Raw genomic sequence first — 14,374 nt, forward strand, 5'->3', positions numbered from 1 at the left:
CACATACAGCTGTCTTTTTTTCAACAGGCGGTCATATCTTTTCAAAGGTTAATTTGATAGAGACGATATGTTTGGCCGCCAAATTGTCAAGATATTTACTAGGCATAATACTATTTATTAAGTTATATTTTTTTGTTTTTTGTGGCCTTTGAGGATGCATTTATCGACTATACTTATTTCCTTACCACGTTTTAAAATCGGTCACAGTCAAAACAGATATAATGAGGCAGATATATAGGTGTTTTTTGAATGGAATACCTAGCATATTAGCAATTGACTATTAAATTTTCTTTAAAACGACGTGAGATGTTCCTATACCTAAATGGTCACATTATCCTGATAAATGGCGTTTTGCGTATCGGTTCTAAACATTTAATTATATTGGCATTTTTGGCAAAGGGGGTCCTGGAACATCGTGATGCGCATGCCATGACACTATTGTGAATCGTATCAAACATCTCTGGGCTGCGATTTCTATACTCAACGTGAAAAATAGAATCGCTCGAATTTAGGTTACTGGCACAGATAACAAATTATAACAACGGATAGACATAAGCCATTCGCATCGCTCAGTCCATGCGGAGTCTGTGAGTTATTCCCACGAATAGCTACGATAAACATAATAATTTTCTGCTTTTATTTCTGTTTTGTTTTGCTTTTTTTGTATAATTTTGGTGATTTATTTAAGATTTGGGCTACAAGGAGGATTGCAGTGTACCATTTTGAAAGTTAGGCGTAGTGTCCCTGGGGTCTATTAATTTCAATTTTAAATTAAATTAAAATTGAGTAATTTGATACCATCATACAGTCGCCTACGGAGGTGCCAGAATGGCCCTGGCTACTGGACACTGCAATATTTTAATGTATTTCCTATAAACTAACATTAATGAGTGAATAAAAAATGTATTTCAGGAAAAAGAAACAATTCTTGATGGTAATTTATTCTAATAAAAAATACTTTCATGGTTTCAATCAAAATTCTTGGCGTTAATGGTGACTGATATAATGAGTACTAATGCATATAAAAGATATGCAAATTCTGGACATAAATTCCAACAAAACATTATTTGCAATAACCTATTTTAAAATAAGCTGGTAATAATGCATTTGAAGGAGATCAAATTAAAAATTTTCTTTCATGAAATAAAGGAAAAAGCAAGGAGGCCTCTTCTAACTCTCTTCTAGGCTCCTGGACATGGTTCAGTTTTGAGATTAAATTGATTTTTATTAAAAACCCTTAATGAATGTAAAATAGAATACTACTGATGATACTTGTGGAAACAATAATCAATTAAGAAGGATCTGTTTAGAGCAGACTCAGTGGAAGTATACATGCTGAAGAGAAAGTTTTGAAGCTGAAGGAAAAGTGGGGAATTTTGAAAATGTGATTACAGCACACATAAACTTGAATATTATAATTTATATTTTTAAATAAATAAGCGCATATTTGATGACATTCTTCTGCCAACCTACAGTCCTAAACATGTCCAAATTTCAACACTAAATCGTACACAAATTCTCATAGTACCCCCCTGATTACAAACCTCTCAACAATTACTCAGCAATCAAGTCCGTTGCACTTGAATATGAAACTTACATGAAGGCAAACTTTGCACTTCCGCGGTGACCAAACACTGCACACTTAAGTTTGCTAAACTGCCCCGAATGACCCCACAAGTAAATGCAACATACCTTGGTGCTAGTTCCAAATACTGCTTCCCATTAGAAAGTCTATTAAGGAACTTGAAGGCATTGTCCTGCAGCACATATACTCCCTGATGATTTGTCCTCAAATTATCGATTTGCTTTTTGTACACTGCTGACCAGAAGTCAGTGCAAATGAACTTCATGGTGTCCAGTTCATCTTTGAAACGAGGCATCTCTTTGGTTAGGCGTTCGATGATGCGGTAACCAGTGGAGAAGCCGATGTATTCCAAGGTAGAGAGGTCTTCATCCTAAAAATTGAAGGGCAGGATTAAAAGGGAGAATTTGAGTTTGGGGGTTAGAAAGGGGGACACCTTTTTATCTTTTTCGTCTATATTTTGTAAAGAGTAGGCCACGATTTCAGAGTGGAGAAGATCAAAGAGGATGTCGTCTGCCATGAGAAAGAGACTTTTTGAACAAGAAGAGGTTTCTTATTAATTAAAAAAGCTTAAAAACATCAATAAAAATATTAGTGTTAAATCTAGGAAAAGGTCTTTAGATATTAATTTGTGCCCTTAAGATTATATGCATCTTTGTTTAATTCTATTGCAAAAAAGAGCAATATAAAACTGTTTTCAAACCTGACAGCATTTAACAAAATTAGTCTAAATACCCAAAATGTGGCAGCGTCGATGAGGTGTTTTTTTTATTGTTTTGAATTTTAAAAATAAATTTAAAAATCTGTTAATATCTAAGATGAAACATGTAAATCTTTTATTTGAGACGAATTAAAATACCAATTTAATAGCTTATTACGGACACTACTATAGTTATCTTCAAGAATAAAAAACATGGAATTTTTATTATTTATTGGTTTGTCGCAATTTTTCAAAAGGTTGGGGTAAATGAAGATTTAAAAATAAAACTTTTATTTTTATTTATTATATTAAATTTAACTAACTAAAGTTAATGTTGTAGCATTGTTTAAAAAGAATCCACTGTTGCCGCATATAACGTCATGGGCATATGGTGGAAACCTATATAACATTCTGACACACTTCACTGTCACCCGTCTTCCGAAATCAGATAAAAGGAACCGATATTTTGTTGACATATGTTGTTTTTGGAATGCTTTCCCGTGCAATCCCTTAAATTTGCCCTTAATTTTTGACAAAACCGCCCTTGAAAACCCGCGAATCCCTTTTAGCATAGTCCAACAAAGTAAGTACCATCAGCCCCTAAAGCACCCTTAAGGGCGCTGCGCCTCCAAAGGCAAAAATCACCGGAATTATTTGACCCGTCACATCAAAGGAACCAAACAAGAAATCGGAGGCGTCTTAAAGAAGTGGGTTTTTCTTGTAGATTACACAACGCTGCAGCCATGGCCGATCAACAGCAGTTTTTCCTGAAATGGAACGATTTCCAGAGCAACATGGTCTCATCATTTCGGCATCTGAGGGACGAGAAGAGCTTCACTGATGTGACCCTTGCCTGTGAGGGCCAAACATGCAAAGCCCATAAAATGGTTCTTTCTGCGTGTAGTCCATATTTTAAGAGTTTATTAGAGGTAAGTGAATAGTTGTGTTCACTCAATGCATTTACGATTTAAATTAGATTTATGTTCAAGGAAGGAAGAAAGGAAATTTTAGGGGTTTGTTTATATCGGCAAGACGTGGCAACTCCGCGTTTCATTTTGGTTTTCAAAGATGGTTGTCAGATTGACAGAAGTTAATGGTTAACTTTTATGGCAGATCCTCATGAGCCTAAATAACATAATTTTATTGGGGAACAACCCAATCCATTGGTTTTGAAACTATCTCAATGATCAAATGGGCATTACAAGTGACATTTTATTGCTCAAGAAGATCCACCATTGTTGTTGTCAAATTTGAGATTTTGAGGAGCTGAGCAACATTTCCAGATTTCTGAGGTGGAATGTTTTTCTTTCCAGGAAAACCCGTCAAAGCACCCAATAATTATCTTGAAAGATGTGGCCTATAGCCATCTGCAGGCCATTCTAGAGTTTATGTATGCAGGTGAGGTGAACGTGAGCCAAGAGCAGCTGCCTGCCTTCTTAAAGACTGCAGATAGACTTAAAGTGAAGGGGCTGGCCGAAGCCCCACAGGCCATTAAACGGGAATAATGCCTTAGGTTGCAAGTTAAATAGCACTAAACCATTAGTTGTCGCCTGAAACGTTCCTGTTTGGTGCTATTTAACATTGTTTGGTATAAATTTATTTGGCGCTAGTTTAAGAGGTTCTCGGAGAATAAAGGAGTGAGATGCAGTTGGCGACTCTTGCTGAAACTTGGCATCATTTTTCAGTTTTTAGCTTAACTTGTACAGAGCAGTAATATGTTAAATTATGAAGTGCTTTATGAGGGCTGGAAAGCAACATTTTCTCATGCAAATACCTGAATCTTGTTATAGAGAGAATGGTTTTTTCATTCCAAGGCCCCAAGGGGAGCATTTTATTGTTACCACTGTATTTTTTTATACACTAGATTGTTCCATATGAGCGTGATCTCAGCAGTGACGCATCACTTCATTTATGAAGAGTCAGTCCATTTATTCTTCAGTTAATTCTTAAGTAGTTTTAAGACAGTCTTGTTTTATACCTAATTTTTACGTACACAGAGTAATAAATTTACTTATTTGATTGCATAATATTAAATAGTTAAAAAGGACATGAAAGGGGCAGTATTCTTGCAGAATTAGTTTGGGATTGTTGATTGGCAAATTATAGAGTTCTGAGTTCAATTTTATAATTGCATACTGGCCCCCGAGTTGCAGTGAAAACCGTCGGAATTTTCTTTGATTTTTGTGCATTGTAAAGAAAGTCCGTTGGTTTTCTGATAGTTTTGAAGGATGTTGTATTTTGATGACATATAGGGAAGTTGTTTTTCTGACAGTGTGGGGATATATAGAGAGATTTTTTTATGAATACATGTTTTATTTCGTGGAGCGTTGAAGAATCAATGTTTTGATACCACTAATTTGTTTCTCTTTAAAAAGTATCTCTAATTAATAGCCTTGATAAGCTCTATAGGCCTGCATAAACCAAGTTGTAATGTCTATTTTAGTGTCTGAGATACGGGGTTACTTTGGTACCTAATTGCCGTGTGTTCAAATATCCATTTTCAATTTAGCACCTAGGTATTAGTTAAACTGAACATAAAAAAAATCAACCTTAATCTGAAAATTGTAAAATGGGGCTAGGAAGCTAATTTTAGCTAGTTTAAAACCTTTTTTTGTTCGTGAAAGAATAGTTGCTCTCATATTTTAGCTTTAGAATTCAGCTTCAAACTGCTTCTTCAGGAATTATTATTATGAAAATTGCAATGCATGCAGGTTAGAGGAGATTAAAGAGATAAATGTTTAATTTTTTCCGCTTTTGCTTTGCTGAACGTTTTCTATCATTATGTTTTAATTTTCTTACAATCTCTATGCCATTTCGTCATTTCTCTATGATTATGTTGTTATGGCCTCAACTTTCTGCTTCAAGTCACCTCATCAGGCGTATCTTCAAAAATTAGAAACATGATACTCATAAGGAGATAAGAAGACAAATGTTAAAATTTCCGGATTTTTCCCCGTTTTATGTGCGAATTCTTTTATGTAGCTTTACCTTATCTTGTAGCTCCAGAGTTGTACTTTGAAATGTCTCTTTAGGAGCCATTTCAATAACTAGAAGCATGCAACCAATTACCTTAAATTAACCGTCTGGATGTGCTTTACAACCCTGGATTATGTTAGTAACCTTATCAATCTTCCCCTGCCCAACCTCACCCCCGAACGCAAATTGAAACAACCCTTTGTCGACCCCCCATCATTAGACCGACGAACGTACGTCTGTGTCAAAAATTCTCCGGCATACACCATTTCCCATCGGCAACATAAACATAAATCTTGTTGCGGCTCTGTGCCAACGATAGACTCCGTGCCAGCCGTGGCGCATCGGGATTTAATCCAGGAACACTGAAAACTCCCGATTCTGGATACGGGACGCCAGTTCGTGCGACGAATTCGGCGCGAACGGACGTCTGTTGCAACACGTCCATCCGGTACAAGACTACGCGAAAGTACACGCGATTCTTTATTTAACCGCCCTGTATATCCGAGTGAGTGCAGCAAATCTGTGAAAGTGCGGGGAAATGTGACCAGTGTCCCTCGTACAGGGTGTTTTATTTATAACTTTCTCTCAAGCTCGGTGTCCAATTATAACGGTGCGAATTAAAAGTCAATGTAGCCAGGGTTCAAGCCGCTGGATTCCTGATGGTAGCGAAAATATGTGCGAGAGCGTTCTTATGGCGTAAGTACAAGGTTTTGTTGATTTATTGAGCGCAAATTGCCCGCTCGGATCTCTGGGACGATTTTGGAAGTATAAGTATGAGATATTCTAATTACACCATAGATATAATTGAATTGAACACACTAAGAACTCTTCCAGAATATTCTTTACAGATTATTTCCATCAAAATGTACCTATTGAAGCGTCTTTCCAAATAGTTCCATTCTGGAGACTCCATTAATATTTTAGCAAAATAGTTTGCAAAGCAGCATAATGCATATTTTAAAGTTGCTATAGAACATGAAAGCGGGCTGTTGAACGTGGCGCTGAAGCACTCAGAGTGATAAGATTGTCGACGAATTAAATTGTTTAACGTCGTTTAAGTCACATAAGTGAACTTTAGAGCAACTATTTTTAACTCATTTTAACTTAAAACCGATATGAACTTGGAGTTCAGTTCGCACTGAACTCTAAGAACAGACAAGCAATTCTCATCGTCACACAGAACGTAGTTAAACTTTTCCCCCTTACGCCCTCTGTCCACATATTTTCCAATCAAATTCCGAACCGAATGAAACAGGAAAATTGCAGTTGCAGTTGTTTCTTCGATGTTCGAATACCTCAATGGAGGCGAATTTTCTGTAAATTTTCGTGACTTTTATCAGTTGTTTAACGTTCGTGGGTGCGGATTATACGCGAATATATCTCCGTATCGAATTGTTCATTTGAGGAATGCAGTTATCGAAAAATTGTCCCAGTAATGCCCGGCAGGTACCGATAATTTCCCACTAGCTGTCGTGTAGCATCGGCAAGTGCTCCTCAGGTAATGTAAGAAAATTTTGACAGTAATTTTTAAAGATCTTTCCTTTCGAGGGTAATTTTTGTGGTAAAATACAAAAAATTTGCAAAGAAAAGCGAAACCAAATGTGCTATAAATTGTATAAGCAGTACGTATGACATGAATTTTCTTTATGCTGGAAACAGCATCCGTACTTCAAAATAGCCAAATAGTTTTGCATTAAAGCGCTTTTTCTTTAAGGACTGCATTCGTTTTTATACATTTTGTGTAAAGATTCTTCTCGTTTCCAATTTACTTCGAAGTTTGTCAGGTTCAAATAACCATTGAAGTATCTGTAAATTTCACTGACACTCACATTCAATATAGGCGAAATGTCTGATTTCCTAAAGAATATTTTCCTGCCATGATTTCAAAATGAATGTGAAGTGAATCTATTTATTTGATATTCTTGGTCGAAAATTACTTTCAGTAATTAATTAATATTATGTATTTAAAATCTACTTCAAAATTGATCATTTTTGTCTGTCCTAATGATACGCCTAAAGGTAATGGAAAATTATGGCATTCCTTATTACTTTACCATTACTGACCACTTATAAAATTCCTAATAACCCTCGTAAACGTAAAATATAGAAATAACAGGTGATTCCAAATTTGAAGAAATCCTTCTACATGCAAATATATCTTCAAATAGTAGGTATTTTTTCTCCTTGGCACTTTTCCAAAATATCGATACTAGCGAAACTAGAGTCTCAAAATTTTATGCAAAAATTAATTGATGTTCGCCACACTGCTTTGATATTTGAACGAAATTTTGTAGGTGTCGATAACTACACGAAACGTATAATTTAAAAAAAAATCAGTTCCACCAGTGGCACGTAACAGCAGATCATTGACTATTTCTGAAGAAAAAAATGTTACTTCATGTAAAAAAAAATGTTACTTCATGTAAAAAAATGAATGTACTTTACACAGGACGGCTCAAAATTAATGCTTTTCCGAGTGGACAATAAACCTGCCTAAAGGGTGTTTTTTAAATGAAAAACCTTGTATATTAGCAAATGTGCTGAAACATAATTAAATTTCCTTTAAAGCGATATATCATGTTTATACACCTAAACCATAGTATTTCACTAATACATACTGTTTTGCATTTTTTCTCTAAAAATTGGATTATTTTCGCATTTTTGCTGAAGGTGGCTCTGGAACGCCATAATGAATGAAAACAATTCAATTGTTCAAACAATTGTGAACATTTGTTTGCGCGTTTATACGGCTTTAAAGCAGTACATATTGAACATGTCTGGCCAATGCTAAAAATGATGGTCGAACTGCAATTTCCGTACTAAATACGAAAAGTACAGGGCTCGAATCTAGGTCAATGGCGCAGATAACAAATTAAGTTTTATGACGATGGCGTAAAAAAATGTGTTATTCAACACTGTTAAGTGGAAATCTGCTTTTTTTCTTTTATTCTATTGGGGAATAATGCCACACACATAAGTAAGGGTGGAATTGTGCACTATTCTCATTTAAAATAAACTGAGAATAACGTTCATTCTTTATTAAGGGTTTGGACGAACATTGAATAATAGCAATAACAACATTGCTGTCAAGACAATAATAAATTTGTCTAACAAAAATCTCTCTGAAAAGGAAACTCTTGTTGATTACTAAAGGCTTACTAGGCTACAAAATTCAGCTAGTTTGAAATAGGCATTTTAAATTAATTTATTGTACCCACACACTTCTTTAGGAAGTCGGTAAATCAAAAACTGTGAGATATATGCCTAATTTACAGAATTAAAAAAAATATTTTGACGCCCTGATAAACGAAAACAAGTAACTTTTGTATAAGCTCAGTTAAGAGAATCGCTCAATTTTTCTCCCTGTAGCACTCAATACTCATTTGTAGCATTGTTTCTCGAACGCCTTGTATAAGCAGGGAATACCGTAACTGAGATTCCTACCGATTGAGGTTATATTTTGCCTGATGTACTGGCAACTTCAAATATTTTCCCTAGATGGCGCAACGCTTGACTTAAATTGCCAATTACCCCTGATAAGTTTGCGGACTAAAAGTACAATTTCGGGCCGCAGCTCGGGCTGCAGCAATTAGAGATGAGCGAAGTCGCGTTTTACCGAAAATATATGCTAAAATTTACGTGCAAAATGCCGGGTAAATGAGCTCACACAATGAGTTTTTGGAGTTATCAAGAGTCTTCAGTGCTCCCTGGAGCCTTAGTAGCATCTAGAAAGTAATATTGAAAGTCGAAATCTCTGTTAAACACAGTTATCACCCATGTTTAATGAGCGGTGTATGTATCTTTTTCCGGATTTTTATCGAGATTTAGTAACCGGTCTTCGCAATGTGCAAATCAGTTTCGCTCACACCGAAAACATTCCCGGTGAGCTCGTGTAAAATTAAATATTCTCGGTGTAATCCTCGCATGTGTAACATAGGGTAATTGACAATAATGACAAAATAACTTCGATTTTGACTCTCTGTACTCCTTAATTTTGCAGTTACTAATACTTCTAATTAGTAGTCTCAGGTCATGAATAATGAGGTGTATCGTATATTATTTTATTTCATACCGTCACTTAATTTACAAATTATTTATGTTCTAGATCAAAATCAACAACGTTATTGAAACGCAAATTTTGTCAACATTTGTTACTCTAACGTAGCCGAACGTAATTAGGTATTTATCGAAACCTGATAGTTTAACTATATATGTGTAAATAAGAGAATATTGCAATATTTCAAATTGATCTTTTAGTTAAAATTAGTGCCCACTATGGTCACTGCAAGAGAAAAAAATTAATTTTAGTAAGATAATATCTATGAAAACTAGTGCAGTTTTTCAAATAATAGGATCCTAATTAAGAATCTCGAAGTTTCGGGCAATCTCGGGTTTCTTAGCAACAGTATTATAGTATCGGATACTGTAATGTTCGATTTATTGGCCGCAAAGAGTACAGTGTAGCATAGTGTAAATGGATCTACACAGACAATATGAAATAAAGTATATTACAATAGAATAGGTCTGATTCATGTTGGCTGTTGTTGGATTTGGAATTCCAAAAAAATTAACAAAGTTAGAATAAAATCATTAAATCAACTGAATGACTGAACATGTGTCATAAAATAACCACTAAAAACTCCTCGCGTCCAGGCGTAGCTTCCGCCCGGCTTCATTGACTTTGAAATGCTCCCAAAATTAGCGTTTTCGCTCGAATTGGCAACCCAACAAATAACGCACTTTTTTCTATTTCGTAATCATAATGACTGTTTTACCGCACTGTTTTCCCATACAAACTGTATCCATATGAATTCCCTTTTGATACGTTGTTTTGTATTTTGCTCTTTGATGTTGGCAGTACACATCGTCGAAATAAATATTGTAAGTTTAAATGTTAATAGCTGCAGGCATAAAGAATACTGAAATATTTGAATACCGCAATTTTGTGACATTCATACTTTGTTAGAAAATAACCTGGAAACTCCGTGTCAGCTACATAAAAAAAAATTGTCACATTTGAACCATTAAAAATTTTAGGGCTACATTAATTGATTCTAATTTATTATTAATAATATAAATGGGTGAATCGATAATCTCATCTTACAGGCTCATTGTCGCAAACGTCGAAATGCAAAACTCATCGTTCCGCTCCTCGTTTTGCAAACTTGTTGCGACAATGAAATGCCTTCTGAAATTTGTATGGTAATATACTGTTATAGCCTCCGCGCGTTTAAATACCAAATTTCCATTCTGTTGAATCAATTTTTTATCGAATGAATTATTAATTAATAACATTTCGCAATCTTTCCTCATATCGATATCCTTGGTACATCATTTGGTGCATCCTAGATTCCCCTTGTTAATTTTAAAACTAACGAATGTTAGTGTGGAAGGTCATCGTATCGATAGAATCTTTATTTCCTCCGATAATAAATGAACAGCGGAACATTCTGATACCTTAAATCGAAAGTCGAGTGTAACGCAGAACCAAATGACAACTCAAAAACTGAACGCGCCATTGAAATTTTCTGAAGAAAAGCGAAGTAAAGAGATCGTTTTATATTATTTATTAACGGAGATAAGTATATATTGCGCTAAAGAAGAGATTTCCATTTCTAGAATAGAATTTATCACATCCCGTACATTTCTCAAAACAATTCACATCAGTGAGTTAAGGCTTCTTTTCTTACAGTTGAATATCCCTAGAGTGACTAATCCTATATCAAAAAAGTTTGATTTTATGAAATTTTATACTCTGGTTTCTATTTCTTTATTCTCAAAAAATGCTCTTTGAGACCCCTTTGTGAACTGCAATTAGTACATTTTATAAAGATATTTTCTCTAGTTTCTCTAATTCATATAGCGAACATAAATCAGAACGAAGACCACTCCCGCGAAGGTAAAATCAGGTCCTATTGAAGTTGCTGGTTAAAAATAGCCTGGAAAGAATCTATGTATGTATAACTGGAATAGACTTTTAGAGGTGCGTGACTTGAAAAATGCTGATTTATTTTTATTGGACTTCGACTCTCTCCAGATGTCTTCCCATTATGTAAAACTCTAGTCGTTCACTTTGGAATTTGCCATTGTTTGAGCCAAAAATGATATGAACCCGGAGAGTTTTTTTGTTTTTGAATATTTGGAATCATAAGATTTAATCGGTTCACTTGCACAGTATTAGTTGTAGTTGTCATTCCATGAGTGTCACGAATGTCACTGTTAATTCTCCTCTTTCTTCTTCTTCTTCTTGACAAACCATATGGGTGAGTTTGTCAAAGTGACTGTCAAATGAGACGTTTCCCACTCGTTGACAAGCATATTTCTCCAAGCATACTTTATTTTTCTTTTGGTCTAAATTTCTGCACTGCAAGCAGGGACGCAAAATCCATTTGTTACACCTGTAGGCGACATGTGTGTTTTGCTCTTTTATATGGCGACGAAGTTGGTTTTGCTTTGAATTTTAAAGAAGAAGCACTTTTGACTTTATTTGTTGTTTGTTTAGTGCCAGCAGTGCAGTCTGAATCTATACGAATTTATTTAGGGTGTTCGGTTATATGTACATATACATGATGATACACTTAACCCCCAGCTAGGTGTTCAAATATTAATTTCGAGCATTCATAGTGATTACAATTTCCATCCACTTTAAAGTAACTGATGAAGGATGAACCACAGTAAATTTGCAGTATCTAATGTTTTTAATTATCATTATGTTTATAAATTAATACGTCCCATCGGGCGAGCTTCGTCCTGATAAATTCAACTCTTAATACAATTATCCATGGCAGCAGCTTCAAATAAACTCCCCTTTAGTCTATTAGTTGCTAAACGTCTCACATGTTCAGAGTCATTCCGTCGATAATTTAGCCGTCAATCACTTCGAAAACAAAGCAAAACATCATCGATGTAAGTGCATATTTTCGTCAGACGTGCATTGGGGCTTGCGAAACTCTGTACGTTCGAATTAGAGCAACAGCTTTAACGAGAAACGAGAAAATTTCCAGATTGGTGTCAAGTTCGGGTCCCGCTGCTGGAATTTTCGCTTATTAATGCAACAATCACGCACACCAAGGTCGATTTCTACTTCAGTTGCACCAATGAGGTCATATTACATTATGGAAGTCGAATCATCAGTGCAGCGAGAGTGTCCTAAAACCTGATTTTCTTCTTAGGTGCCTGGATACAACATCATGCACACCAAGGTCGATTTCTGCTTCAACTGCACTGATAAGATTATCTTACACATGCGAGTTGAATCATCAGTGCAGTTAGAGTGCTCTAAAACCTTTGGGTTTTAGGTGTCTTTTTTACAACGTTGCCATGTTTTAACCCTGACCGGTCTCGTATCGAACAAGCCAAGTGTGAATAAACTCATTTTTCAGCTGGCATCTGGAACTAGACCGCGTCTAATAAAAATAAATCAGTATTTTTCCGAACTACTCTATCTGTGAGAGCCACTCTGCTCTTCACTGCATTTCGGTCCGGATCATTCTTTAAGAGTTACTTTTAGTTCGGAAAACTTCTTAACCGATAAAAAGTCATTACATTAGTAAAGGATGCATTTTTTGTGTTGTTCCAAGTGCTCAGGCAGCGTTTGGAAGTCCTTTTTTTATTTGTCAGAACTGTCAGATTTTAGGCGTTTTCAATTTTATCTGTTGGGAAGAATGTATTTCTTTTTCTGGCTAAAAGCTTTATTAGCGGACTTTGCAGTTAATAAAAACTTCTTGTTTTTCCTTCCGCTCGTGCGGCTTTCAGATCGTAGCAAAGTACAAATTGGAAAACATTTCTTTCGATTCTTCATTATGTGTTGGTTTTGTTGATATCTAAAAAAGATACGCAAAAAAATTTAAAAAAAGTATGTTTTCTCCCTTTCTCTTGTTACGAAACGTTTTACTTCCGTCGCGAACATTCAACATCACCGTTTCGAATTAGAACAAGCGCTCTAATAGTTTCGGTGATAAATAAATGGAATGCATGTCAAGTTTACAAGCCGCAAGCTGTTAAAAAACCGGGAATTAACTAGTAAAAATAGGCCTGTGCCTCCAGGCACACTTGACACTGCGCCAAGGAATCCAGGCGGGACGGAAAAACGAGATAAAATTGAACATTGCATAGTCATTTAGTCATTTCAACACTGTTGAAAACGCTCTTCAAACGATAAAAACATGGAAGTGGTTCTAAATACCTCGATCACTCTTTGAAGTATCTATAGCTGTCAAAAAAAAACGACATGTGAATGATATTTAACAGTTGATGCATTCTTGTAGCTTAATTATTTTCTCTATATCATTTTACCTTATAGGGGGTTTAGTACAGCAAATCATCAGTCTTGCTTAAGTAGGTACATATCATTCTTCTGGTATAAAAATGATCAGGTTTTAAACATTCCGGCTACTTTTCGAAAGTTCTTAAATCTATCCAGAATACTGACATGTAGGGGCTTTAAAAACAAATTATATCAGAACATCTAGAATCTAGAACCTAGATCTAGAAGAAGTGACATTAACAAAGAGATTTTCGACACTCTCGGTCCTCGTCAATCTGTCAAATACACAGATTCAATCGATTAGTGAATTATCAAAGGACCAGCTAATGATAAGGCAGTGTTCCGAAGTAATCCGCAGATTATGCTTGTCCGAGGGATTTGCATTTGAAAGGGTCGTGTTATCGCGAGATTGACTGATGGTTACCGAACGCCATGTTGTCAGATATTGATGTACGGCTTGTAAGTGACTGATAGGAAGCCCTAAAGGTGTGTTAAATCCCAAGGCGGGGGGAATAAAACCTTTCTGCGGAGTCTTTAGATTTAAGGTTATTTTTAAAGTGTTTTTGTCGAATTCAAAAAGCAATAAACCAAAACCCTAGAGGCTGATAACGCGCGGTACACTCATGCTAATCCATGCAAATTGGCCCTTGGGGACCGAAAAAGGACCAATTTTCTCGGTTAATTTATTCAAACGGCTATAAAAGAATTCCCACACATTGACGTGCCACATTTTAACCAGTGGTAGCTTCGCGATAATAAATAAGTCCTAAGCAATATTGGCTTTAATACCCCGCTTTCTTTAGAGTAATTTATTCCCCCAACGACACTCGAGACTATATTGCAGGCTTAA

The 14,374-nt window shown here is 35.6% G+C and overlaps 4 protein-coding genes across 8 annotated transcripts in view; 2 read left to right on the forward strand and 2 right to left on the reverse strand.

The window, feature by feature from the left end:
• Nucleotides 1-14,374, reverse strand: part of mRRF2 (mitochondrial ribosome recycling factor 2) — a 59,859-nt gene that overhangs the window by 36,756 nt on the left and 8,729 nt on the right. The gene's annotated exons all lie outside the window — the stretch shown is intronic.
• Trs33 (trafficking protein particle complex subunit Trs33) lies at nt 1,401-2,175 on the reverse strand. Its single transcript, XM_066392995.1, has 2 exons — nt 2,019-2,175; nt 1,401-1,955 (listed from the first exon to the last, which is right to left on the reverse strand). Exons 1-2 carry the CDS (start codon nt 2,100-2,102, stop codon nt 1,566-1,568), a joined length of 474 nt encoding a protein of 157 aa, XP_066249092.1. The 5' UTR covers nt 2,103-2,175; the 3' UTR covers nt 1,401-1,565.
• lolal (lola like) lies at nt 2,714-4,586 on the forward strand. The gene is made up of 3 exons (XM_066393311.1): nt 2,714-2,865; nt 3,007-3,211; nt 3,596-4,586. Exons 2-3 carry the CDS (start codon nt 3,026-3,028, stop codon nt 3,785-3,787), a joined length of 378 nt encoding a protein of 125 aa, XP_066249408.1. The 5' UTR covers nt 2,714-2,865; nt 3,007-3,025; the 3' UTR covers nt 3,788-4,586.
• The window catches only part of Neto (Neuropilin and tolloid-like), an 86,934-nt gene continuing 78,116 nt past the window's right edge, over nt 5,557-14,374 (forward strand). For 2 of the 5 annotated variants that reach the window (XR_010752276.1, XM_066392982.1), the window contains exon 1: nt 5,557-5,954. Coding sequence is in view for 4 of the 5 variants with exons in the window: in XM_066392982.1 (XP_066249079.1) it covers nt 5,918-5,954 (37 nt within the window). In the remaining variant the exon portion in view is untranslated. The remainder of the gene's footprint in view (nt 5,955-14,374) is intronic. The other 3 variants (XM_066392981.1, XM_066392979.1, XM_066392980.1) reach the window with 3 other exon arrangements.

The sequence above is a fragment of the Euwallacea similis genome, chromosome 9, assembly GCF_039881205.1.
Source record: "Euwallacea similis isolate ESF13 chromosome 9, ESF131.1, whole genome shotgun sequence".
NCBI lineage: Eukaryota > Metazoa > Arthropoda > Insecta > Coleoptera > Curculionidae > Euwallacea > Euwallacea similis.